The 26,137-nt window shown below is 44.2% G+C and overlaps 1 protein-coding gene across 1 annotated transcript in view; it reads left to right on the top strand.

Annotated features, from left to right (window-relative positions):
* Window positions 1–6,232: 6,232 nt before the first annotated feature.
* LOC308629506 (quinone oxidoreductase-like protein 2) overlaps window positions 6,233–26,137 on the top strand; it is a gene marked incomplete at both ends in the record, with an annotated part of 40,225 nt that continues 20,320 nt past the window's right edge. The window contains 11 exon segments of the mRNA XM_081257435.1: window positions 6,233–6,567; window positions 6,651–6,759; window positions 8,821–8,917; window positions 10,576–10,634; window positions 11,413–11,478; window positions 12,456–12,488; window positions 12,492–12,559; window positions 12,904–12,921; window positions 13,441–13,522; window positions 18,046–18,200; window positions 20,636–20,861. Coding sequence (XP_081113561.1) covers window positions 6,233–6,567; window positions 6,651–6,759; window positions 8,821–8,917; window positions 10,576–10,634; window positions 11,413–11,478; window positions 12,456–12,488; window positions 12,492–12,559; window positions 12,904–12,921; window positions 13,441–13,522; window positions 18,046–18,200; window positions 20,636–20,861 — 1,248 coding nt within the window.

Below are 26,137 nucleotides of genomic sequence, written 5' to 3'. Positions count from 1 at the left end.
GTCTGATTCCAATACCTACGCTCTTTCTACACCACCATCTTCTCCAGTCTCATCCCTCACCATTCTCCAACTCAAACCGTAACTTCCGTCATAATTGACCACCTATAATTCCTTGAGCATGCCATGTTCTCTCTCACGCACTCCTTTGCCTGGGACACGTTTAGCTGTGCCCTCTGTCTGGCTAATTCTTCCTCACCCCTCTTCTGGGAGACTTTCTTGAAATGATGCTCTACAAGTGGGGTAGGTTGACCTTCTGTGTGCTCTCACAGCCCCCTTTGCAGCCCCCTATCATAGGACATTTCACAGGCATTTTAGAAGCCTATATTTTTTTGGCCACGTCGCGTGGCTTCTGGGATTTTAGCTCCCCGACCAAGGATCGAACTCGTGCCCCCTGGGGTGGAAGCGCAGAGTCCTAATCACTGGACTGCTAGGGAATTCCCTTAGGAGCGTATTTTTTGTGTGCCTTTCTCCACTAGCTGGTGAAAGGTTCAAGGGCAGGGACTGTCTTCATAATAAGAGCTGCCATTTGTTGAGGGCTGCAATGTACTGGCTTATCTTGTTTAATTCTCACAACTATTATTATGCTTGTTTTATAGGTGAAAAAATGGAGGCTCAGAGAGGTTAAATAACTTTCCCAAGGTCACAATGACTGAGTGGCTAAGCCAGGAATCCAGCATAGGTACATCTGATTCCAAGGCCTAAATTATTTTCTCTTCAATATGTTATCATTGGAAACATCCACAGTGCTCACGGCTTAGCTGTTGGGATAAACAGATAAATACCACCTGAACAATGAGATTAGTGAGCTAATCCAGGTTTATAGAATTCTTGGGGGGAAACATGTGGAAGGGAAGGGTTTGTTCTCTCTGGGGGAGGTGGGGTTGGAAAGGCTTCATAAAGTTGCCAGACTGCTTGGGAACTTGTAAACTGGTTCCATAATGATGGCTTAAGATGGAAAATAGATTCCTGCATCAAATATTGGTGATTAGTTTTGGAGGCTATGGCAGACATTGTTCAGTTCAGGTCACCACTGCTTCCAAATGAGTCCATCTGGGTGCCAGGAATTTAGCCCAAGTGCCTGCTGGTACCTGCAACCCAGTCAGCAGGTTTCATTAAAATTCTATTCACGTGTGTGTGTGTGTGTGTGTGTGTGTGTGTGTGTGTGTGTGAAAACTACTTTACATAATCATAGTTTTAGTCTTACACACTACACTTTAAATTTAAATGAAATCAATACATTTTCAAGTTTGTGGCTATAAGGAATAGGGTAGTACTCCTAATTTTGTGTTAACTTTTCTTCCTGCTCTTGGGTCTTAACTGCAGGCATCCCTGGAGGCTGCTTTCTCTCTATTCTTCTCTTCAGGGAATTCATCTATTTTCTAGGCTTGAAGTACTGTAAAATTCCTATAAAATTAAACTTAAAACTACAAGCAAAAAAGCATGGCTTTAAAATGTACGGTACAATACCTTCTTTGTCTGCTGCAGAGGACGTTTGTAAGGGAGGGCACAGTGGGTGGCCGGGCTCTGGCATCAGGCAATTAGGAGGCTTCTAAACTGCTCCATTTCCTAGCTGTGTGGCCTTGGGAAAGTTACTTAACTTCCTTAAGTCTGCATTCCTGATCTATAAAAGAGTGAAAATAATAGTATCCTAGTAATAGGACTATTGTGAGGACTAATAAAATAATGCAAAAGCACTTAGTAACTTGTTTGTTGTAAGTTACCCGTAAGTGCTAGTTATAACAATAATTATTATCACTCTCATCACTGGCAGGATAGAGCAATTTGGGTGACAGTGATTTGAAACCTGTGATGTACTATGAAAATGTGAAATATTATTGTTTTGTATAGTGTTGAGTGAAATCCAAAGAGCTCGAAAGAAAGGGAATCGAACAAGAAATCAGGAAAGCCAGATCCTAACAGATCCTAATGCTACTTCAGCCACTAACCCTCACTGTGACCTTGGGCCAATCTCTCTGAGCCTCCGCTTTCTCACTTGTAAACGAAGCACTTTGCTTAGATTATCTTGACGAGCAATCCCAGCTCTGAAATTCTATGATTCCATGAGTGTTGGAGCAAATAAGTTATGTAGCAAATCTTACACAGTTCTTGGAATAGACTAGAAGGTTAATATGTCCCACATATATCAATGGCCAAAGTCCATCTCTGAGGTTGATAAAAGTTAACTGCAACTGCAACAGTCAGAAAGAGCTATCTGGGGGAATTCAATGAAAAGGCAAACTACAATGCACCTCAAGACTCTTGGGAGACATCTTTTTTGGTAGACGATAATAACGTATCTATAAAGGCAGTACTGAACTAGTCAGAAAAAAGGATCAGATTATGCCCGGCAGCTGTATACTTAGGCAGGAAAGTAGGTGCAAGACCCCTTAACATTTTTGGCTGTGGCTTTGAATTGTAATGTGCTGGTAGCTCTCCCACACAGCTTGGGGGGCTCCTGGCTTCCTACCTTCCTAATGTACTGAGTATCTGCTCTGTGCTAGATGTAGTGGTCAACTGGGCTACTGAGACACACGGTCTCTATTCTTAAGGCACTGACAAACTATTGGATAAAGCATTTTAACTGTGAGGGGCTACTTTTACATTTTCAGCACAGTCCTGCATGGTATTTATATTGTTTATATACTGTTTGTCTATTATTCTGTGAAAACATAGCTGTTTGTGTATTCAGCTCTCCACCCTCAGCCCTCCAGCAGCTTCTGGATGTTAAATATTATCTCTTCATGTGAGCTGTACCAGCAGGAAGAGTCATCTGTTACTCTTTGACTTCCTAACGAGCCCTCAAACTGGTTTGTAGGGCAGTTATAGATTCTTTCTTTCTTCGCAGAGGAGTGATCATTTCGGATTTAGTTTGCTTGGTCTTATTCTCTGCCAGGACTCAAATTTTGTCCTTCCTCTTCACTTTCCTACCTTACCCCACATAAAACAAATAACCAGAAATGATAACAAAAACTAGACAGTATGGTGTGTTGGCAGCAATTTGATGGATCAGCTAAAATACTTCTTTTGCTGCTATAGCAGCTACTATTAAATGCCTTGTCACTTACTTTTGAAGCTCTTTAGAAAAGTGAAAGTTATTTTGCATATAAGTGCTTAAAATCACCTCAATTACCTAAGATAATTTCATCTCCCTCCAAGATTCTTCTTAAAGGGCCTTTTGCTATTTTCTTCAGATACTGTTATAAATGTAGAATGCAGTATTGATAGATTTCTCCAAACTCACTGATTTTCATATGCTCTGAGAATAACAAGGATATTATGAAAATGACAATAGAAAAAATTTCCGTAAAAATAATTAATCAAAAATCAAAAACCTGATGCTTAGAGATACTTCCAATTATCTGGAAAATTGATACTAGGTAACCGAGTGCTCATTCAACAATTCAGTGATAAGCATGTATTAAGTGCCTAAAAGTGTGGCATTGTGCAAAGTACTGCAAACATAAAGGAGATTAAGAAATGGTTGTTGCTTTCAAGGAGCTCAATTAAAAATTGTTCCCTTTATGTAAACCAACTATACTTAATAAAAAAAACTTGTTTGCTTTATATCTTGTATAAAAATTTAATATTTTACAAAATGTTTTCCACATGTCACATGTAACAACTCATTTCATCCCCAGATCAATATTGGTTTCATACTTCATAAACTTGAGATTTCTTGTTGCTCACTCTTATTTGGCAACCAGAATGTTGATTTTTTTTTTTTTTTTTTTTTGCGGTACTTGGGCCTCTCACCGTTGTGGCCTCTCCCGTTGCAGAGCACAGGCTCCGGACGCGCAGGCTTAGCGGCCATGGCTCACGGGCCCAGCCGCTCCACGGCATGTGGGATCCTCCCGGACCGGGGAGCAAACCCATGTCCCCTGCATCGGCAGGCGGACTCTCAACCACTGCGCCACCAGGGAAGCCCCCAGAATGTTGATTTTGATGATGATAATGTTCGTATTTCTCCACTATTCCTGGTTTGATTTTATGTACCTAATGACTAAGAGTTTGCAAAGTGTTTCATGGAAGATAAGTTTTTCCACCTTCTCACCTTCTAGTCCTTGATCCTCTTCTGCCCAGTTTCTCCCTGAGGGAGGTGGGGCTAAAATGACTTCAAATTCCCCGTGAGTGCTCTTAAGATAATGGTGACCTCTGCTACATACCTGTGGTGGGAAACTGGTTTTTGAATTCCTTTCCCACCAAAGCCTTTAGGTCATGATTTCAGAAATTCATTCCTACTTCATTTTTGCTTTCTATTTTTCCTTTATTCCATTCCTGATCATTCCATATTTCTATGCTATCTTGGACTATTGTTTCCATCAAAAAAATAGAAACAGAATTTAGCAACCGAGGGATTATTCTGCCCAATGCTTTCACTTTATGGGGGAGGAACTGTGTTCCACAGCCATGAGGATTGCCAAAGCCATACAAATAGGTGGTAGAGTTGGGCTTGAACCTCAGAAGCTATACACTCTTTGACTAGATATCTTTTTTTTTTTTTTTTTTGGCTATGCCTGGAGGCTTGTGGGATCTTACAATAGTTCCCCCACCAGGGATTGAACCCTGGCCACCTGAAGTGGAAGCATGGAGTCATAACCACTGTACTGCCAGGGAATTCCCTGACCACATGTCTTTTTAAAGATATCAGACTGTTTTTTTAAAAAAATAAATTTATTTATTTATTTTTGGCTGGGTTGGGTCTTCGTTGCTGCATGCAGGCTTTCTCTAGTTGTTGTGAGCGGGGGCTATTCTGTTGCGGTGTGCGGGCTTTTCATTCAGGTGGCTTCTCTTGTGCAACACGGGCTCTAGAAGCGCGGCTTTCAGTAGTTGCAGCACGCGGGCTCAGTAGTTGTGGCTCACAGGCTCTAGAGTGCAGGCTCAGTAGTTGTGGCACACGGGCTTAGTTGCTCTGCGGCATGTGGGATCTTACCCGACCAGGGCTCGAACCCGTGTCCCCTGCATTGGCAGGTGGATTCTTAACCACTGCGCCACCAGGGAAGTACCAGACTGTCTTTAAAAGCTATCTGTCAAGTGAAACATTCTTCCCAGGATAACATTCTTTTATATTGCTAGTATATAAATATTTGGCTACTGTTGCAACAGAGACCTACCCAGTTTTACAATTTTTCACAGATTATACTGTTATGTTTTCAGTTTTCCCAGAGTGTACCTGTTCACCCAGGTACACTGTCCTTGAATCAATTGTTGAGCATCTACTACGTGTCACGCAGAACATAGGTGTTTTGGCCTGACTTTAATTTGGATTCGCGTAGAATCATTTAACATTGGATTGCTAGTAACTGTACAGTTTTAGTGTAAGTGGTCCAGTAAGTGTGAGAAAATTAATAACAAGAATTGAATCCTAATAAGATGTTGAAAGTAGACATTAAAGCCTTTATGCAGTTAGGATTTCACACATGCAGAGGACCCCCCCCAACCCCTAATTATTTATTTATATATTGTCTTATTGAAGTAGTTGATTTACAATGTTATATTAGTTTCAGGTGTACAACACAGTGATTCAATATTTTTCTAGATTATACTCCATTTAAAGTTATATTGGCAGTATTCCCTGTGCTGTACATTACATCTTTGCATCTTATTTATTTTATACCTAGTAGTTTGTACCTCTTCATCTCCTTCCCCTATCTTGCCCCTCCTCTCACCCCCCTTCCACTATTAACCACTAGTTTGTTCTCTGTATAATAACCGACAAGGGCTTCCCTGGTGGTGCAGTGGTTGAGGGTCCGCTTGCCGATGCGGGGGACATGGGTTCGTGCCCCGGGCCGGGAAGATCCCACATACCGTGAAGCGGCTAGGTCCGCGAGCCATGGCCACTGAGCCTGCGCGTCCGGAGCCTGTGCCCCACAATGGAGCCCACAACTGTGTGAGGCCTGCGTACTGCAAAAAAAATAAATAAATAAATAACCGACAAGTATGGTATGTGTGTATGTATGTATGTACGTACGTACGTATGTATGTATTTATTTATGCATGCATGCGGTACGCGGGTATCTCACTGTTGCGGCCTCTCCCGTTTCGGACCACAGGCTCCTGACGCGCAGGCTCAGCGGCCATGACTCACGGGCCCAGCCGCTCCGTGGCACGTGGGATCTTCCCAGACCGGGGCACGAACCCCTGTCCCCTGCATCGGCAGGCGGACTCTCAACCACTGCGCCACCAGGGAAGCCCCCATGTGTGGTTTTTAAAGTCTCCTGAATTTGCTACAAAAATGCCAACAAAGGTTAATCTCCGGGGATCTGTTTCTATTTACTCATCTTCCTCCATCCCCGCCCCCAACTCCACAGTGGGCTCCACCTTCAGGGGGCCCCGGGGGACCAGGGGGCCCGGGCACCCGGGAGAAGCGCGTCACCCCCGCGGGTGGGACTGGCCCGTGGCGCGGTCCCGGCCGCTGCCGCCAGCCTGGGTCGGGTCGCGAGTCCCCGGCGGCCGGGGCGGGGCGGGCGGCGTCCTGCTCTTCCTGCCGCGCTCGGACCTGCCCCTCTGGCGACACTTGCGCGGGGCCCTGGCGTGGGGACGGTGCTTGCCTCAGGCGTGGCTCTGCAGGTGCGGCCCTGACTCACCACCGAGCCCCCAAAGGCGTTAACCGGCTCGCCCCCAGTAACCCGACCCTTTGTTCTGCGTTGCAGGAGGGCCGGGGAGGGCTGCGGCAGGCACTACCGCGCCGCGCTGGGCGCCGAGTTGAAGCAGCCCCTGGCCCTTGAGGAGGCGGTCCCCCGCCATCTCCGGCCCCCCGAGGTAGGGTGACTGGCCTGGCCCCGGGACCCCCTAGACGCCCCCTTCTCCGCGGCCACCACCCAAGCCCCGCGGGCTCCTGACCGGAACTGAGTTCCCGAGTGCTCAGCTAGGGGGCGCCCGCGAGACTGGAGCGTAACTTCGTGCTGGGCTTCTAGAAAGGCCCTTTCTGGGGTCACAAAAAGGCCGAAGCGCAAAAGGAAGATTGTTCCCCAAAACACAAATGTAGAAGTCCCCAGAGCTGTTGCCTTAGAAACAGAGAATTCTGATTTGCATACGACTTTGCATAACCACCTGCAAGTTATTGATTTAGCACAGATAAATGCACCCCATGCTTTGCTTCCTCTTCTTCAATATCAGCATCTAATTATCTGCCCTCCCTCCTACCCGCAAGCCACCCGATAACGCTATTTACATGATAATGTGCCTTGTTCCCTCCCCTGGTGTACTGCAGTGATTTGGGGTGGGTGGGGTTATATTAGGGTTGTGGGCATTTAACCACATTTAGGGAGGTGGAAAATGGGGTAGCCACTTTGGCTTTGCCTGTTGACCACCTTGGTAACACTGTCATCTGGCGTGGAGAATGAGAACCTCTGACAAGGTGAAGCAGTCAGTGAGTCTCAGGGTTAGGGACCGCTGGTGAGATGGAGAAATGTGACTGCAGCCCTGAAGTGTCACTAACACGGACCCTGTGACTAAATAGATTATTTGGGTGAGCGCAGGACAGCAGCCAGTCTGCTTCCTGGGATTCACATGCTGAAAGATGTTCACTTTGAATCAGGGTGGAGTGGCTTGAGGATTTATAGGTGCTGTACATGTCAGCAACTGTGTCATGCACACCATGTGCATAGGCTTAAGGGCTGGGCTCCTTTGTTCTGTTATTTGTCCAGACAGCTGTGTCAGAAATTAGCTCCTGAGAGCTGGGACTATGAGAATTTATCCATCGTTAAATCCCAATAGTCTGGAAGGGTGCCTGGCATGTGGCAGATGCTTAAAATATTGTTGAATGAATCCATTTTGCCCATAAAATATCTTCTCATAAATAAGGTCACCACAGTATGATACGGGAAATGTAAACAAACATATATAAATGAATGTCACCGATTCTGTCTCTCAGCCTTCACTTCCTGCCGTGATTCCAAGCCCTGTTGAGTTGGGTTGGTCTATGACAGTAGTTCTTTAACTCCAGGCTGCATCAGAATTACCTTGTCAAGACAGATTGCTGGGCTTTGTCCCCAGAGTTTCTGATTCAGTAGGTCGGGGGCTGAGAATTTGAACGTCTAACAAGTTGCCAGGTGACACTGAAGCTGGTGATCTGGGGACACACTTTGAGAACCACTGCTTAACAAGATCTAGAGAAATTGCTGCAGGCCTGCCTCTGCTCTAGCTCTGTCATGAAACACATAAGCTGGGGAATCCTGTTCTAGCTTCTAGAATTCCTGATTCCCAAAACAGCTGATCATGTTACCCTCTGCTTAAAATCTTTTAATGGCTTCCACTGTTCTTATGCTAAAGATTAAGATCCTCAGCAAACCCTACAAACCCTCAGATGCTGTGGGCCTTGCTCTCTAGCCCCATCTTTTTCTCTTCTTTATGCACTAAGCTGGTTTTTCTTTTGTCCCCACCACCGGGCCTTTGCACATGCCATTGCTTTTGTCTGTGCCAGGCTCCCTACCTCCCTATTTTGAATAGTTAACTCCTAGCTGTTCTTAGGTCAAGTGTTACACAGGGGATTCTCCTGACTTCCCCCAAAGGTCAAATCTCCCCATTATGTGCTTTCATGGCACTGTATATTTCTATCTTTAACATTTTGTGTAGGAGTTGTAATTTAACACATAAGTCCTCATAATTATTTGGTTAATGTCTGTCTTCTCTGCTATACTCTTAGCTCCATGAGGTCAGGGACCTTGTCCATTCTGCCTCATGAATGTACACTGGTACTTAGTTCAGTACCTGGCATATAGTAAGCATTCAGTAAATTCAGTAAATACTATGGTATAATTGAATGAACTTTGTCTCCAGAGATGTGTACTGCTCTGCCTTTTTGCTCTATTTCCTTTGCAGGTCAGAGTTGATGTCCATTTCTGTGGGGTTAACTTTGCTGATATTTTGGCTTGTCATGATCAGTATCAGGAAAGGCCCCAACTTCCCTTCACACCTGGTGAGTAGGAAGGGGCCAAGTGACTGCTTCAAAAGAAGAAGATATAGAGTGTTTTCAGAACCATGTGCTTCATCTTGGGCACTATGATTGCAGTGTCTGCCTGCTGTCAGTGGTGTCTTAGATATGTCAGCCTCACTACTCATTAGAATCACTAGATTGCAAGTGCTGTGAGGGGAGGTTCTATTACTGTCTTGCTCAACATTATTGCCCTCCCCCCACCCCCCGCCCCCTTAGTACTCTTGTATCTGGCTCATAGTAGATGCTCAATAAATACTTGATGGATTGATTGATTGAAATATAGTTGATGTACAATGTTATGTTAGTTTCATGTGTACTACATAGTGATGTGACATTTGCATACATTATGAAATGATCACTATGGTAAGTCCAGTAACCATGTGTCCCATACAAAGTTATTACAATATTATTGACTATATTCCTTATGCTATATATTACATCCCTGTGGCTTTTTATTTTATAACTGAAGATTTGTACCTCTTAATCCCCTTCACTTATTTCATCCACCCCTTAATAAATACTTTAAAAATGCTTAAATGAACAAATACAATTTTACATATCATTATGCTCACCAGAATCCTGATCAGAACCATCACTGGCCATAGTCATTCCCTTTCATTCCTTGACAGTGCCTCAATTTTGTTTTTACCCTGAAGGATCATAAACATCTGGTTGCAGCTAAAACTCTCAGTCCTCAAGAATACATTCCCAAAGAAACCTAATACCGGAGGATCAGAAAGAAACAATTTATACATTTCTTAGCAGCCTGCTCTCTGATTTGCATTATGCCCAATCTGATTACATTTAGATCCTGAATATGTGGACCAATGACTGACTTTTGTTGCTGAAAGTCATTAAAAGAGATATAAGTATAGTTTAGTATATATCTGTATATATATATATATATATAAGTAATATACAGTTATATACTGTAAATATACAGTACATGTATATTTTATACAGATATATACTATTAGGGATACAGTGATTGCAAAACAGTTGCTGTGTTTTGGCCTTAGGGTACTTGGTTAAGTCTCAACAATTGGAACCATTTCCCTCTGTTTTTATTTGTCGAAATGCTGGATGGGGGGAAGAGGTCATACTCAATTGAGTTATTCTTCTGGCGGCTCAAGTGGGAAATGTATGATAATTAAATTCAGAAATTTTGGAGGTGGAAGAGGAAAGGGCAGACAACACCAATTCATCCAACTGAGCCAAGTACTATATGAATAAATATAATTCATGTCCTCGAGGGCCTCATAGTTCAGAAGAGGAGACATGGAAACAGATAAATACAATATGATGAATTTGTCATTGAGGTGCTGTAGGAACCCAAGGCCCCAGTGATCAAGGTCAAAAGTACTTGTGTACCCATGATTCTCTGTGCTTTTGCCCATTCTTAAAATTTTCATTTGTGTCACAGTAAGAATGGGACTACTATAGCTTTTCACGTTGTTAGCACGAAATCTTAGTTCACTTTCCTGTGCTTTGGGTACAACACTCTTACCCTTCTTCCTGGGTGGGGGGAACACAAACCCTCTCAGCTCCAGATTACTCATAGGACAGCCTGTTGATCAGGATTTTCTCATCTCTTGTGCTGGGCTTTACAGATAACCTAATCTTTAAACAATTTGTTTTAGGAATGGAGTTTTCTGGGACAGTATTGGAGACAGGCACAGATGTCAGCACGGTGAAAGAGGTAAATTAGTTGAATCTAGGGAATTGATGTGTGGGTAACTATGAGAAATGTGCTAACCTCATTTGTAGCCAAAGGGTCTTGCTTCTCCTGGACTTTGCCAGCAGACACCAAAGGGAAAACGAGACGGAGCAGGGAGAAACTAATTCTGAATTGAGGGAAGGAAGTCTGTGGAAGTTCCTGGCTTCGTTAAATTTTTTATTACTAATAAAAGGCAGCACCTGGATTTTTAGTTACTGAGAGGATAGAGAATTCTCAAGTTTCAGTTTCATGTGAAAGAAATGAACACTGGGATTCTAATTCATATTAGTCTTTTTCTTTTCTTTTTTTTTTTTTTTGCGGTACGTGGGCCTCTCACTGTTGTGGCCTCTCCCGTTGTGGAGCACAGGCTCCGGACGGGCAGGCTCAGCGGCCATGGCTCACGGGCCCAGCTGCTCCGCGGCATGTGGGATCTTCCCGGACCGGGGCACAAACCCGTGTCCCCTGTATCGGCAGGCGGACTCTCAACCACTGCGCCACCAGGGAAGCCCCATATTAGTCTTTTTCTTGCTCAATCCTATCATTGTCCAAAATGGGCTCAGATTGGCTTGGCCACCTGATGGGGGTAGTGAGAAAATGGCTGAATTATTTACTGAACAGTAACACTGAACAGGTAATTAAGGGAACCTGTGTCTTAGTGGGTCAGAAAGAAAGATTTTCTTTCTTTTTTGGATTAATTTGGGAAGGGATAAATAGCAAGGGCATGCATTTGAACATACCCTTAATGGTATTTTCCCTTCAGGGAGATGGAGTTATGGGCGTGAGTGGCTTTAATGGTATGGCTGAAGAATGCATCACTGACCACAAGGTAGCCCTACCTCTCAATACTAATCCTTGGAGATATTTTTTATGCTTTCTTTTCTTTACTTTTCATCTATCCATCATTCCTTCTTCTCCTTTCCCTCTCTTTCTTTGTATTCTTTTGGTTATATCTTGTTTCTCATTCTTTCAAATGCTAAACCCCTTTTTTATATCGGTGTGACAACACTTGCACAGAGGTTTGTTTGTGTGGAGTGGTTTAATGAAGAAGGGCATTTTGTTTTCTGAGCCCCGGAGCAACCGACTGGCTCTCCAACTGGACCATAGTTAGGTGGTTTTGGTAGAAAAACTGGTTTGGGGCATTGAGCTGGATGTAATGGGTTTCTTCCCCACATCAAGCTTGTGAAAGAGAGAGTCCTGGGAACATTGCCAGCCAGCGTGGACGTGGGGTGGGGTATATATATATATATATATATATATTTTTGTGTGTGTGTGTGTGTGTGTGTGTGTGTGTGGTACGCGGGCCTCTCACTGTTGTGGCCCCTCCCGCTGCGGAGCACAGGCTCCAGACGCGCAGGCTCAGCAGCCATGGCTCACGGGCCCAGCCCCTCCACGGCACGTGGGATCCTCCTGGACCGGGGCACGAACCCGGGGGTGGGGTATATTTGTGCAGGATGTGAATGATGCCCCCTACTGGTGAACGGTACACTTTTTTAAAAAAACAGCTTTATGTGAGGTAAAATTTTTATACCGTCCAGTTCACTCATTATACTACAGTGGCCTGTGTTAGTTACCTCCTCTATAAGCTGGTTCCTTCCTGATCCAGATGCCAGCCTTAGGATTTTCGAAGAGTGATGCACCCAAGTCTTGAACTTGGCCACTGCTTGCTTGGTCTTGACTTCCCCTGGGCTTGGTTCCTGACATGTGTTGCCCTTTGCAAATCAAATCATAATATATATATATTGAACAGCCTTTATGAAAAGGTACAGGTGCTTAATCTCTAAGTCACTGTTATCTCTTTTACAGGCACTGTGGCAGATTCCAGAAAGGGTCCCCCTCTGAGAAGCTGCTGCGCGGCCGGTATCTTATGGCACTGCTACTTTGGCCCTGGAGCGTCAGGCCCATACCTAGCCTGGGTGAGGACTGTGTAGACAATAGAGGGCTAGATGGTACCTTCTCTGATACCAGAAGTGTCCACCAAGACCTTGCCCCTTCCTTTCCCTTCCCTGACCCTTACCTCATGTCTATCTGAGGAAAGGCCGAAGGAAGGTAGCGAGTGACCCAAGATTGGAATCTGGTGGCAGTGGGGATATCCTTTTGTCTGAGAGGGAATGGTAGACTGTGAACTTGGCCAATATGTATTTGGAGAAATCTGTCCCTCAATTCTGACCCCTCTGGATATCACCTCCCAGAAAACTTTACATTTTAGCGAGCTGGTTTATTTAAACTCGCTTTCCTCTGGTTTTAATGGAAGCCTGTGGTATTTGTTTCTGTGAGGCTTGGTTGGGTGTACCTAACTGGGATATTTCAAACTCAGAGGTGCTGAATTTCCCACTTAACCTGGAGCATAACTACAGCTTCTTGCTCTTTTCAGAGAGCCTCAGAATTGACCCAGGGAGATGGGCTTAGTTGAGCAGTGGCTGTTACCTTCTAAAATTTGGCAGTGTTTAGTAGGAGAATGATTTTAGGACAGAATTTATGAAGCAGGACTTGGAGTGGTAGTGCAAAGGAAGGCTGCCACTGGAGTGAGGGAGAGACTACCTAGAGAGATTAAGGACCCTTACCTGGGAAGTCTTCAAGACTGGACTAAATTAGCACTGATCTACATACATAACCCAGCCTGAGAAGCTGGAGAGCATACATATATGTGTACATGTACATGAAGGGTCGAATGAAATGGCCTCTCAGTTCTCTTCTTGCTTGAAAATGTCCTAGCTTCAAAATGTTCGTGAAATCATACCGTTGGATGATTTTTGATTTCTTGAGTAACACTCATCTTTCTCTGGCACAGAGGAACTGTTTCAGCGACAGCAGCAGCTGGAGCCGCAGGCCTTGCCGTGGTCGATGTGGCAGCAAATATTCTTCAGGCCAAGGTATTTGCATGTTTGATTCTCCATTAAAAAATATCATACCTCTTGTTCTCAAACGTGGAATATATTCATTTATTTATTAAAAATCATGTGCAAGTTACTGGGGATGTGAAGTAACCTAGAGTAGGGTCTTGCCATCTGTTTGCTTGCAGACTAGTGAGGGGACTTAGGAGTAAACCACTCATCTTTCTAAGTTGCTAGAACCTGGCAAGGTTCAATTCGCTTCACAACCTCTGAAGATTCTATTCCTTCTACCTATAATGCTCTAAACTGTCCCCCCGCCGAACTTCAAATTTAAACTCAGATGTCGCTTTTTTGGAGAAGTATTCTTTGTCCCTCAGGAGACGTTTTTCCCCTCCCCTGGACTATTTGTATGTGGTCTCATAGCATCCTGTACTTCTCTTTCATAGCATGTGGTTAATCCTTTACCTGTGTCATTATTAGATCAACGTGTCCCTCCCACCGGACTGTAATCCCCATCAAGGCAGGAGGAGTGTCTGTTTGATTCATTATTTCAGTCCCAGCACCTAGCATGGTGCCGAGACCTTAGCAGGCACTCAATAATTATTTCTTGAATGAATGAATAAATACATGAAAGAAAGACCCACCTCTCTACAGGGGCTTTTCTCGGAGGCTGCGGGTATTAGAGAAGAAGGATTTCTTGGAGGAGGTGGACATTTAAGCTGACTCTTGCAGGACTGATAGCAGTCGAATAGAGGAAGAGGGGAAAGGAAGGCCATTTTAGTGGTGGGAGGACATATTAGAAGACAGAGACATAGATACTAACGTGATGCATCCAGGGAATTGCAAATAGCATCTGTGGAGCGAAGGATGTGTGTGGGGAACAGTGGGAGATGACTCTAGGGAGGGGGGCAGAGATAAGATCATGACGCACTGAGGAATTTGAACATTTCTTGGAAGCTGCAGGAGCTGTTGAGGATTTTGTAGAGCAGTGACATGATCATCTTTGCATTTTGCAAAGTTCACTTTGGTAGCAGTGGGGATGAGGGATAGGGGCAAGGTCAGAGGCAATAGGACAGATTCCTGGAGCAATCCAAGCCAGAGGTGATGATGCTTGAAACAAGGCACTGGAGGCGGTGACCAGAGAGATACCAAAGTAGAAGAAAATAGAGAATTTGGTGACTGGGGAGCATCCTGATGTAGTTGAAGGAACAAGGACTTTGACATTAGCCTGACTGAGGGGCAAATTCTAGCTCTGTCTCTGGCTTAATAGCTTCAGTTTCCTCATTTGTACAATAATGCTTTCTCATTGGGTGGTTGTGGGAATATTGAGGTCACTCGTGCCATGTGCCTGTTTGAGGGCATGGTGTGTCATGGAGGATCCCTTAAAAAGGGATCCTGTTATTATTAGACATTGAGTGGGAAGGCGCAAACTAGGTGCACTTGGGGATTTGCCATTTGTTGGGACTGAGAACCCAGGAGGACGTGGTGAGTTCAGTTTTGGATGTGCTGAGTGTGAGGTTCCTGCGTAGTCTGCGGTTGGGGTATCCAGAGGCGCCAAGATGCTATACAGGTTTGGTGATAATTGGACTGGTGTGGAATTTCTCCAGGTGGCAGCTCTCTTTTCTCACACTGACTTTCTTTTGGGAAGGACATATGAGTTCTGAAAGCAGTCTTAGATACCAGGAGGCTCTTCGTGGAGTACTAACACATGTCAACTCAAAAGTGAGGGCTTTTAGCACCTCTCAGCGGGGAGACCACAGTTAGTCTCATTGTCTAGAACCACTGACTATTTAACATTTCTGGGAAGATAAAACTGTACCATTTTTAAAATTTATTTTTAATTTAAAAAATTTATTTATTTATTTTGGGCTGTGTTGGGTCTTCGTTTCTGTGCGAGGGCTTTCTCTAGTTGCGGCAAGCGGGGGCCACTCTTCATCGCGGTGCGCGGACCTCTCACTATCGCAGCCTCTCTTGTTGCGGAGCACAGGCTCCAGACGCGCAGGCTCAGTAGTTGTGGCTCACGGGCCTAGTAGCTTCGCGGCATGTGGAATCTTCCCAGACCAGGGCTCGAACCTGTGTTCCCTGAATTGGCAGGCAGATTCTCAACCACTGTGCCACCAGGGAAGCCCTATTTTTAATTTTTTTTAGAAGGAGATTCTGCTACTTTTTTTTTTGGTTGCACTGGGTCTTAGTTGCAGCAGGTGGGCTCCTTATTGCGGCAGGTGGGCTCCTTAGTTGCGGCATGCATGTGGGATCTAGTTCCCTGACCAGGGATCAAACCCAGGACCCCTGCATTGGGAGCATGGAGTCTTATCCACTGCACCACCAGGGAAGTCCCTACCATTTGTTTTAAATAGTTATAGGAAGTTAAGTAGAGAGAAGCATTTGCTTTAATTCAGATATTGAAATTAAGCTGGATTTTCTTTAGCAGCAATAATGGTTTTAAGCAAAAACAAACAAAAAAATAATGTCATCATTATTTTTGATGTCACCTACTTGGAACAGGTCATTTTGATAACACCTCTCATTCACAGTATTTCATATTGCTTTCACATTGCCTCCACAGCAATTATCTTACCCTTGGTCCTCACAGACCCCTTGGGAGATGGGGAATGCAAGTGTTTATTATCCCTATTTCACAGACAAAGAAGGTGAGTCACCAAGAGAGAAAATGATTCACAGCAGGCCTCACTGGGACCTACAGAGAATCCTGGGGTTAGAATCAGGTGCCTGACCCTCGACTGGTGTCTGCCCTCTATGGCACTGTGTGCTGATAGCAGTCAGTGAAATGCAGATGTTTGAGGGCTCCACGGGGAAGTATATGAGGGTAGCTTTCAGTTTCAAATAGTTATGGGTGAGTTTGGAATTTTTTAAGGGCACAGATGTTCTTGGGTGTTTGCACATTCTGAATGTCACCTTGGGGCCAAAGTTCTTGGGCTGGTGGATGCTGCCTAGGGATAAGGCACCTCTAGGCAGTTCTTGAGTGTCTGAAGATTTTCTGGAGACTTCCACACCCCAGACCTCCTCACAGTATCGCCCACAGCCATCTATGCCATCTTTGGCAGGCCTTAGGCATGGCTTTCTCCCAGGGTGATGGAGTGGAAAAGCATGGGCTTTGGAATCAGCAGCATTGGATTTGAATAGTTGTTCTATCACCTACTACCTGGATGACCCTGGCTTAATTATTGGGTTGGCCAAGAAGTTTGTTCGGTTAGTGAATACATTTTCAGTAAAGTTCTTCATGAAAATGAAAAATGTGTCTTTTATTTTTACTTAAAACCAAACAGACTTTTTGGCCGACCCAATACTTAACCTCTCTGGGTCTTTGTTTCCATCTACAGAATGGGAGTCACTGTACCTCCCCCATAAGGTTCTTATGAGGTTTAAATAGAATAAACGATTGCATATGTGTAACAATAGATTCAGTTTATCCAACACTTTGTTTTCTAAGTGCTTTATATACAGTATTCCATTTAATTTTAAAAATTTATCTTATTTTATGGATGGGTAACTGAAGCTTAGAGGAGTTGGCAGGCAAAATAGAGGTTAAAAGCATGAACTCTATCCGCCTGCCGATGCAGGGGACACGGGTTCGTGTCCCGGTCCGGGAGGATCCCACATGCCGCGGAGCGGCTGGGCCCATGAGCCATGGCTGCTGAGCCTGCGCATCCGGAGCCTGTGCTCCGCAACGGGAGAGGCCACAGCAGTGAGAGACCCGTGTACCGCAGGAAAAAAAAAAAAAAAAAAAAAGCATGAACTCTAGAGACAAATTACCTGGGTTTGGATCCCAGTTCTGCCTCCCATGAGCTGTGTGACCTTGGGCAAGATACTTAACCTCTTTTGACTCAGTTTCTTCATCTTTAAAATGGGGATAATAATAGTATGCAATATTATTGGGATATTAAGTTTAAATGAGTTATTAATATATGTAAAGCATTTAGAATAGTGTTGGGCACATAGTAAGCACCATGTAAGTGTTGGTTCTTACTAAGCAGTTTGCCTTAGGTAATACAGCTAGTTAGTAGCAGATCCAGGATTTGAACTCAGGTCTGTCTGACTTCAAGATCTTTCCGTTGAATCATGTTTTACCCTCTGAGAAGTTTTTCCTGATCTTGTAGATCGAGGTTAGATACCTCTAGCTTGCACTTCTGGACCCCTCTGTCCTTCCGCCATCATACTGCTGGATCTTGCTTTTTTGACTCTAAGCTTGTTATTTAGCTTGTGTCCTTACTACTTGACTCATAGTGGGTACTCAATAAATGGTGGTTTTAATTTGCATTTGGAGAAGAATTTGTGAGTGTCTCCTGAACTGTCGCCTAGCTAGACCCACTGGGGTTCCAGGATTCCTGGAAATGTGGATCACGTTGCCAGTGGGTATGGAGGGGCCATTGTGATGGTGCTGTGTGACAGGCCTTATGTGTTGGGTTGAGGCTGATGCTAGGACAGTGAGGTCACTCTGGTTTCCTTCTTTAGTTGGAGGCTGGGTGGGTGGGGTGAGCCTTCTTGGTACGTATTCTGGACCATCAGAAGCATTGTGTTCTTTATGTAGGTAATGGCTGCAGCCATGCAAGCTGGCGATGCAGAGGGGTGCACAGTCCATCGTGAGCTACAGTCAGGGCAGCCTGAAGGAAGCAGTGGGGAAGCTGGTGGGCAGTGGCGGGGTGAACGTGGTCATTGATACCGTGGAAGGAGATATCTTCCTGGAGGCTCTCCGCAGGTACATGCAGTCGTCCTCCCGAGTGGGCTAGGCCTGGGGCTCTGCAGAAACCTTTCCAGACCTCTGTCTTCCTTCTGGCCTTGCTTCCTTTTTGTCTTTGCTGCTCACTTTTCCTGTAGCCACTGGCATCAACGAGAACAGCTGAGTGGGTGGATGAAAAGGAATAGAAGCAGAGGGAAAATCAGGAAATGCTTAAATATAGCAAAAACAAAATAGCCAACTGGAAAATATCCAGAAAACGACTGCGGACTTTCTAGTTGGCAATATCAAATGTTTTAGAAATTATACATGTGTTAAATTCAGCTATGCCTGCCCCCACTAACTACTTTATATACATGGTGTGGGTAATTCTTGAGGAGATCATTGTTCAGATGTTAGAATGACTGGGGTGGCAGTCTCCCAGTTCACTGAGCAACAACAAGGTACAGACTCTTTTGATCTTACTGGTTTCTGAAGCAGCCACCACTATAGGTGTCTCCTTGACTTGTTTTATTAAAAAAAAAAAAATCACTGGAGATTTCATGGGACTGCTGTAACCACACCAATTCTCATTCTGTTTCAACCAGGGACCCTGGAGGGCTCTGATAATGTTAGCTTCATTTCTTGTGTCATCCTGGTAAGCACAGTTTTGTGGTTTATCTTAGTTTAAAGTAGAAGAAACAGAAGCAGAGAGAGCAGCTTGCCCACAGAAGGGATCCATGTGGTTCTATAGCCCCTGTGCATCACTGCACTGTGCCCACTGCTGTGCTTAGACAGGAGGCAAAGGGAGGAGTGTGTTGACTAAATGGGGAGCCAGGACAGAGGACTGCTAATACATACCCTTCTCTTGCCTTCCAGGTAATAGTATTTTGTCAATTATTCAAAATTCCCTAGAAAAGTATATAAATTAAATGAGGCCTAAAGTAAGCCTTAGTGTAAAGCAAATGATGCTTCATGAGAGTGTCTGAATTCTTATTCTTGCTTCCTAAGTTCAAAATTTTCAAACTGAGTTGTTCAGCATTGGAATGATATCTATTTATACCTGATTCCCTTCCACAAAGTAGTTGAGTAGTTAAATAGACAGCTTTGATTCTAAAGTGGGTTCCCTTACAAGACTGGCTAGTTTCTCTGACCTCCTACTATCTTGCTTATGGCTTATTTTTCTACTTTCCTACTGAGGAATACAAATTGGTGTAGAATGGGTCACCCCTGCCAGTTTGTAAGGTCAATAGGAATTCCCAGCTGGGTGTTTAATGCATGTTGTTTTTTTGTTAATTGTGGTAAAATTTACAGCAACCTAATATTTAGCATTTTAACCATTTGTACGTATACAATTAAACATGCTGACAATGTTGTGTAAACATCCCCAACAAAAACTCTGTACCCATTACACAACTGCCCCCACCCCCAAAACCTACTTTGTCTCTCTGAATTAATGTACATTGCTTTCTCTCCCCTCATTCTGTGTTTTTTTTATTGTGGTCAAAAATACATAACAAAAGACTTGCTACATTTACCATTGTAAAGTGTAAGTTCAGTAGTGTTAAGTATATTTACATTGTTGTGAGACGGATCTTCATAAGTTTTTCTTCTTGCAAAACTGAATTCTATATCCATTAAACAACAGCTCCTCTTTCCCCGCTTCTCCCCAGCCCTTGGTAACCACCATTCTACTTTGCTTCTATGAATTCGACTACTTTAGATACCCCATATAAGTAGAATAATACAGTATTTGTCTTTTTGTAAATGGCTTATTTCACTTACCATAATGGCCTCAAGGTTCATCCATGTTTTAACATGTGACAGGATTTCCTTCCTTTTTGAGGCTGAATAATATTCTACTGTATGTATATAACACATTTTGTTTAAACATCCATCAGTTGATGGACATTTGGATTGTTTCCACCTCTTGGCTGTTATAGATAGTACTGCTGTAAACATGGGTGTACAAATATCTCTTCAAGTTCCTGCTTTCACTTCTCTTGGATATAGACTCAGAAGTGAGATTGCTGGATCATATGGTAGTTCTGTTTTTAATTTTTTGAGGAACCTCCATACTGTTTTCCATAGCATTTGCACCATTTTACAATCCCACCAACAGTCCATGAGGGTTCCATTTCTCTAAATCCTTGCCAACACTTATTTTTCTGTTTTTTTTTTCTTTTTTTAAATAGTAGCCATCCTAATGGCTGTGAATGTACATTGCCTTTTTTTTTTTTGCGGTACGTGGGCCTGTCACTGTTGTGGCCTCTCCCGTTGCGGAGCACAGGCTCCGGACGCGCAGGCTCAGCGGCCATGGCTCACGGGCCCAGCGGCTCCGCGGCATGTGGGATCTTCCCGGACCGGGGCACGAACCCACGTCCCCTGCATCGGCAGGCGGAGTCTCAACCACTGCGCCACCAGGGAAGCCCACATTGCCTTTTATAATCTTTTTTTTCTTCTCCTTTTCCCCTCAGCCTGGCATGGGAGGGCAGGATTGTGGTGCTGGGTTTCGCTGGAGGAACCATTGCTTCTGTGCCGGCCAGTCTTCTGCTCCTGAAGAATACCTCTGCCATGGGGCTGTACTGGGGCCGATACCAGGACCAGCACTTTCCCCTCTTCTCCAGAGGCCTGTCAGCAATTCAGTACTGCCAGGAAGGGCGCATCCAGCCATACATTGCAGCGGTTTTTAAGCTGGAGGAAGTGAGACGCTCTTAAGGGATGTGATGTAGATAAGGCCAGGAAATAATCTGTGCCAAACTACTGGATAGTTTCTCTCTAGATACTATAAATCCTCCTTTTATGGAATTAAAGAGTAAACACAATGCAGAATAATGAGGTCTCACAGGCTGCAGCGTCATAGCATTTCTCCCTGTTGGGCTGTATGGCTGTATACTCAGGCCTAGTACGCCAGTGGGCAACTGAAACTGTGAAGGCCATGAGGGAGCTGGATTTTGAGGGCTCTGTCTACATCACTGGTGTCTGAAATAGGGGGATATGATAGAACTTCAGAAAATGGTTTACCTGTGTTGATATGAATGAACTCTGAACTTCACAACATGCAAGTCTAAACAGGAAGCACTTAACTGGACCTTTGAGTTTAGAATACAGACTCCTTTAAAGTACAACCAGATGATTTAAGCTGGAGTTCTGTGAACAGAACACCAAAATCATGCTCAGTATCATATGACTATAATTCATCCATTAGTCACTGTCGTTCATTTCATTGGCTATTCAAGCCCTTTTTCATTCCCTCACAGTCCCATTAGTGTGGCTTAAACTTCCTCCAAAGTATAATTGTGCGCATTCATATGCAGTATAATTGTAAATGTGATTCTGTTAGGCATTCACTGTGAAGGGTTTTTTTTTTCTTTTGGCTGCACCTTGTGGCTTATGGGACCTTAGTTTCCCAACCAAGGATCGAAACCTGGACCCTGGCAGTGAAAGTACTGAGTCCTAACCACTGGACCTTCAGGGAATTGCTGAAGGTTTTTTTTTTTTTTTTTTGGCTTAATTTGTTTTAATGTTCAAAAAACTGTTTTGGTAACTCTAGTCAGCCATTGATGGAGGTGGTGTTTCATTCATATGCAGATTAGTGGAGCCCAAGCTGCCAGGCTTCATTGCTCTCCAGCCTTCCATTTTTATGTTTCTCCTATGATGAGGCACATTCTTCTCAAACATGTTTTACTTTCCTCCTCATCTTTTTGGTATGTCAGTCAAGAAGGTAATGTTCAGTGGTAAAAAGAGAGCCTGACTGGCCATCAGAAAACTGTTGGATTCTGTTTTAGCTCTGTCCCCATCTGGTTACAACTTTGTGGAAGTCCTCTCACCTTTCTGACCTTCACTTTCCACATCTCTAAAGTTGAGGGGCAGGAATTCCCTGACGGTCCTGTCGTTAGGACGTGGCGCTTTCACTGCCAGGGTCGGGTTCAATCCCTGGTCGGGGTATTAATATCTCATAAGCCGTGTGGCATGGCCAAAAAAAAAAAAAAATGTGAGGGGTAGGACGGTATCAGTGGCTTTCAGATTATATTCCGAGCCACATTCGGGATGGGGGGTTGCAGGTGTAGACTTGAGCTTCTTGGGCTCTGGGACTCCATTTCTGCTGCTGAGGCCTGAGTAGCTGCACATTTTTATTTTTTTATTCATGCTTTTCTTAAGGTGTTGTGGCTTAAAAACTTGAAAACCACCAGTTTAGAGAATTTCTGGATCCCTTTGCATCTTGTGGCTTTTATTATGTGACTCGTAAACTGAGGTTTGCTTTACCTGAGGCTCACATACACCTGTTGATGGCGGATAAGCACAGTTAGGCAGTACCAGAGTGAAACCACGTGCTAGTCTGTGCTGTTTCTTCTCTGCTTTGGCGTGTTATAGGTGCATCTGGTAAGAGAAAAAGCCAGAGGCAGATTACGGTTTTAATCATCCACACTGATACCCTCTCTTCTCTTAAACACAAATTACTAACCTGCTGTCAGCTTCCATTTGCCTACATTTTCATTGAGGAGGGCACATAGGATTTTTCTAGTTCTTCCCACTCTGCTGACCTTCCTGTTATCAACTGTTCCTCGAGGCCACGCTCCCTAACATATTTCAAGCATCTCATTTACACACCATCCATTTACTATTTCTTCCCTTTCTGCTTCTTTCAATATGCAAACCATTTAGAATAATAATAATAATAATGGCAGCTCACAGATGTTAGGTCTTATTATGGGTCAAGAACTGTGCTAAGCACTTTACAGGCATCTTCTCACCTAATCTTCGCAACAACCCTTTGAGGTATGAACCATTTTTATCACATGTTGCAGATGAAGAAATCAAGACTTGTAGATCTAAGAAAGCTGCCCTATTGTATGTAGTAATGACAGACCCGGAATCCAGTCCAGGTGTGTCTCTGACTCCAGAATTGGAGCTCCTTATGGCTATGTCAAACTCTCTCTTCAAACAAGCCAGGAAATTGCTTCTTAGAAACCTTATTCTAGAGTATGAAGTTTATCCATCTATCATGGAATCATCTATGTGAATGAACTATCTCACTGTTAAAATGACCAGGAATCTTGAAATTTCCTAAGCAGTACCAGAATTTATATATTTTGTTCTTTTAAAATGAAGATGATTAAATGAAATTATAATTAATTTCACTGAACTTTAAAGCCTGGGTAATATTTTTTTTCATGTAAATCCATTAACATATTGGAAACAATTATTTATCAGAACCTGCTTGGGCTTGGAAAATGACCACTGTACTTATATCTATATAGTACCAGAGACACCAATGCTCCTAGCTTATATTTTCTCCTGAATATGCGGACTTACAGATTTGACCTTGATAGTTGACGTTAATATTGTTACCGACCAGAGTTCTTGGACTCCTTGAGCAATAGAAATTGATGATGCCAGACAAGAAATTCAGGCAGCACCAGGGAGCAAAAACAAGTAACAGTTTCCCTTGATCGCTCCCTGAGGCGGGGCGAGCTGGTGCCTTAGATGGGGTGAGGTTGGGGCAGATCCAGGGGTCAGGCCAGAGGCGTGGCTTAGGTGGTCTGCCCACCCCCTTGGTGGTGCTGTGTGCAGGGATCACGCACAGTACCTGGCTTTTGCCCCTGACACCTCGGAAGTGGCAGTTGGATTTTTTTTTTTTTTTGCGGTATGTGGGCCTCTCACTGTTGTGGCCTCTCCCGTTGCGGAGCACAGGCTCCGGACACGCAGGCTCAACGGCCATGGCTCATGGGCCAAGCCGCTCCGCTAGATGTGGGATCCTCCCAGACTGGGGCACGAACCCGTGTCCCCTGCATCGGCAGGCGGACTCCCAACCACTGCACCACCAGGGAAGCCCCGCAGTTGGATTTTTGGTCTGTTTGTATCTTGTTGTTCATAATTGGCCCCAACTGTGCATGCGTGCAGTTATTTTTAGTCCCTTATTAGTTTCCTTGTAGTCTGTTGCTCGAGGAGACATTTGTCCAGGTGCAAACACTGCAGCAAAGGGTCCCAGGTCCCAGCCTGTCTCAATATGACCACATACTTTGTACCGTAGCCTTTTTAGTAGGCATAGGGTGTGAACTTCTATAACCCTCTCTGCTTCTCCTTCATCTACGTGTAACTACTTGTGCAATGCCTGTCATTCCCATAGACCATAGACTCCACGGAGGCAGGGGCCGTGTGCTGTGGCACCTCCGTATCTCCAGATTCTGCCAGGTACTCACATATCTGTTGAATGAATGATTGAGAGTATGGGGCTCTAGGATCAGACCCCAGAATTCACACCCCGGCGCTGCCACTTAACTGGCTGTGGGTAGATGACTTACATCTTTGTGACTTAGTTCCCTCATCTGTAAGGAGGGCAGTAATATACCCAACCTCCTGGGGTTGAGGATTAAATAAGATAATACACATAAAGGCATATAGTAAACATTTTTAAAGCAAAATATGTAGTCATTATAAAGTAACAAAATTGAGCTTTTTCAGGTCCCTGAACTGTAACACTTTTGCATTGACACTTTAGAGGGCAGGTTTAGAGACACAGTCTTTAGATTTTGAATTTTAAGTAGAATTTATTGTTTCCTGAAGGGTTATATCTGTGCTGTGACAGGTGGATCATGAATTAGCCCCGTGATCTGTTCAGAGGATGGCGTTATTTAGATGTGCCAAGTCTGCTTTCTGTAGGGAGCTGCACACACACATCTCTACCTGATACAGTACTTAAACCTCACAGATCTGAACTTATTATGTGAAGGTTGGGTGAGATCACCACATGAACAGATTTAATAGGTAGAAATTGTTTGTTTGAGGTTTCTCAAGTGTATCTGTGGAATACTCTACAAAATTAAATTACTCTCTTAGTTTAGATGGAGTGTTAATTTTAGCCCATTGCTCTAGACCCAGTTAATGGGCCTCCCCACGTCAGCCAGCCCCACCTGCCCCAGGCCTTGACCACTTGTCACATTCCTCCCATCCCTGCAGCAGGACAGCCCAGGCCCTGTCCCTAGGGTCCATCTCCTGACACTGTTGATTGGCTCATGCTTTCCCCAAGGATAGGGCTGATCTTAGGCAAAGCTGCTGTTTTGCTCATCAGGGGGAGAGCTGCTGAAGCTCTGGCTTCCCCAGAAACCATATGCGGGGGTCTGGGTAACACAACCCAGAAACGTGGGGGAGCTCCCCCATGGGCAAGCTTGGACAAATGAGAGACAGGAGACAAATTGCTTGCCTTTCCTCTTCCCGATGGCTGCTTTGATGTGACTTGGGTCCCATATGGCCTCTCTGGAGAGGCCCCGTGTGAATGACAACCAGCTGCATGTCCCTCTGAAGCTATGACCAGTTCAGGATCGGTAACACTCACCTTGTGGTTCCTCTTCCTTCTTCTGTCATTTACTCCGCTTTCCCCTCACCCCTGCCTCCCTGGCATTGCAGTGTAGTATTAGGGGATATGTTTTGATCAGGCTCTATTTTCTAAGGAACCCAGGCAGACACTTAATTTTGAAAATTTATTTATTTTTGTGTTTAACAATACATGGCTTGACTTTTTTGAAAAAGTCAGGTTTATTGAGGTATAATTTACATACAGTAAAATTTGCTCTAAATTTGAGACATATATAGTCATGTAGCCACTGCCCTGCATTTCCATCCCTCCAGAAAGTTCCCTTGTGCCCCTTTGTCATCAATCCCCTTCTCCTATCCCTACAGCCCCTGGAAACCACTGGTCTGTTTTCTCTCCCTACAGTTTTGTCTTTTGCAGAATGTCATATTAATGGAATCATACAGTACGTAGCCTTTTGAGTCTGGTTTCTTCAACTTTGCAAAATGCTTCTGAAGTTCATCCATATTTCTGCCTGTAGTTTGTAGTTTGTACAAAGTCAGTAGTTTGTTCTTTTTTTATTGCTGAATAGTATCTCATGATATGGATGTACCACAACTTGTTTTTTCCTTCACCAGTTAATAGAGGCTTGATCATTTTCAATTTTTGGTGATTATGAATAAATCTT

The sequence above is a fragment of the Mesoplodon bidens genome, assembly GCF_964165515.1.
Source record: "Mesoplodon bidens genome assembly, chromosome: 2".
NCBI classification, from domain to species: Eukaryota; Metazoa; Chordata; class Mammalia; order Artiodactyla; family Ziphiidae; genus Mesoplodon; species Mesoplodon bidens.
The sequence above is the reverse complement of the archived record's forward strand: the minus strand, read 5'-3'. Positions and strand labels throughout refer to the sequence as shown.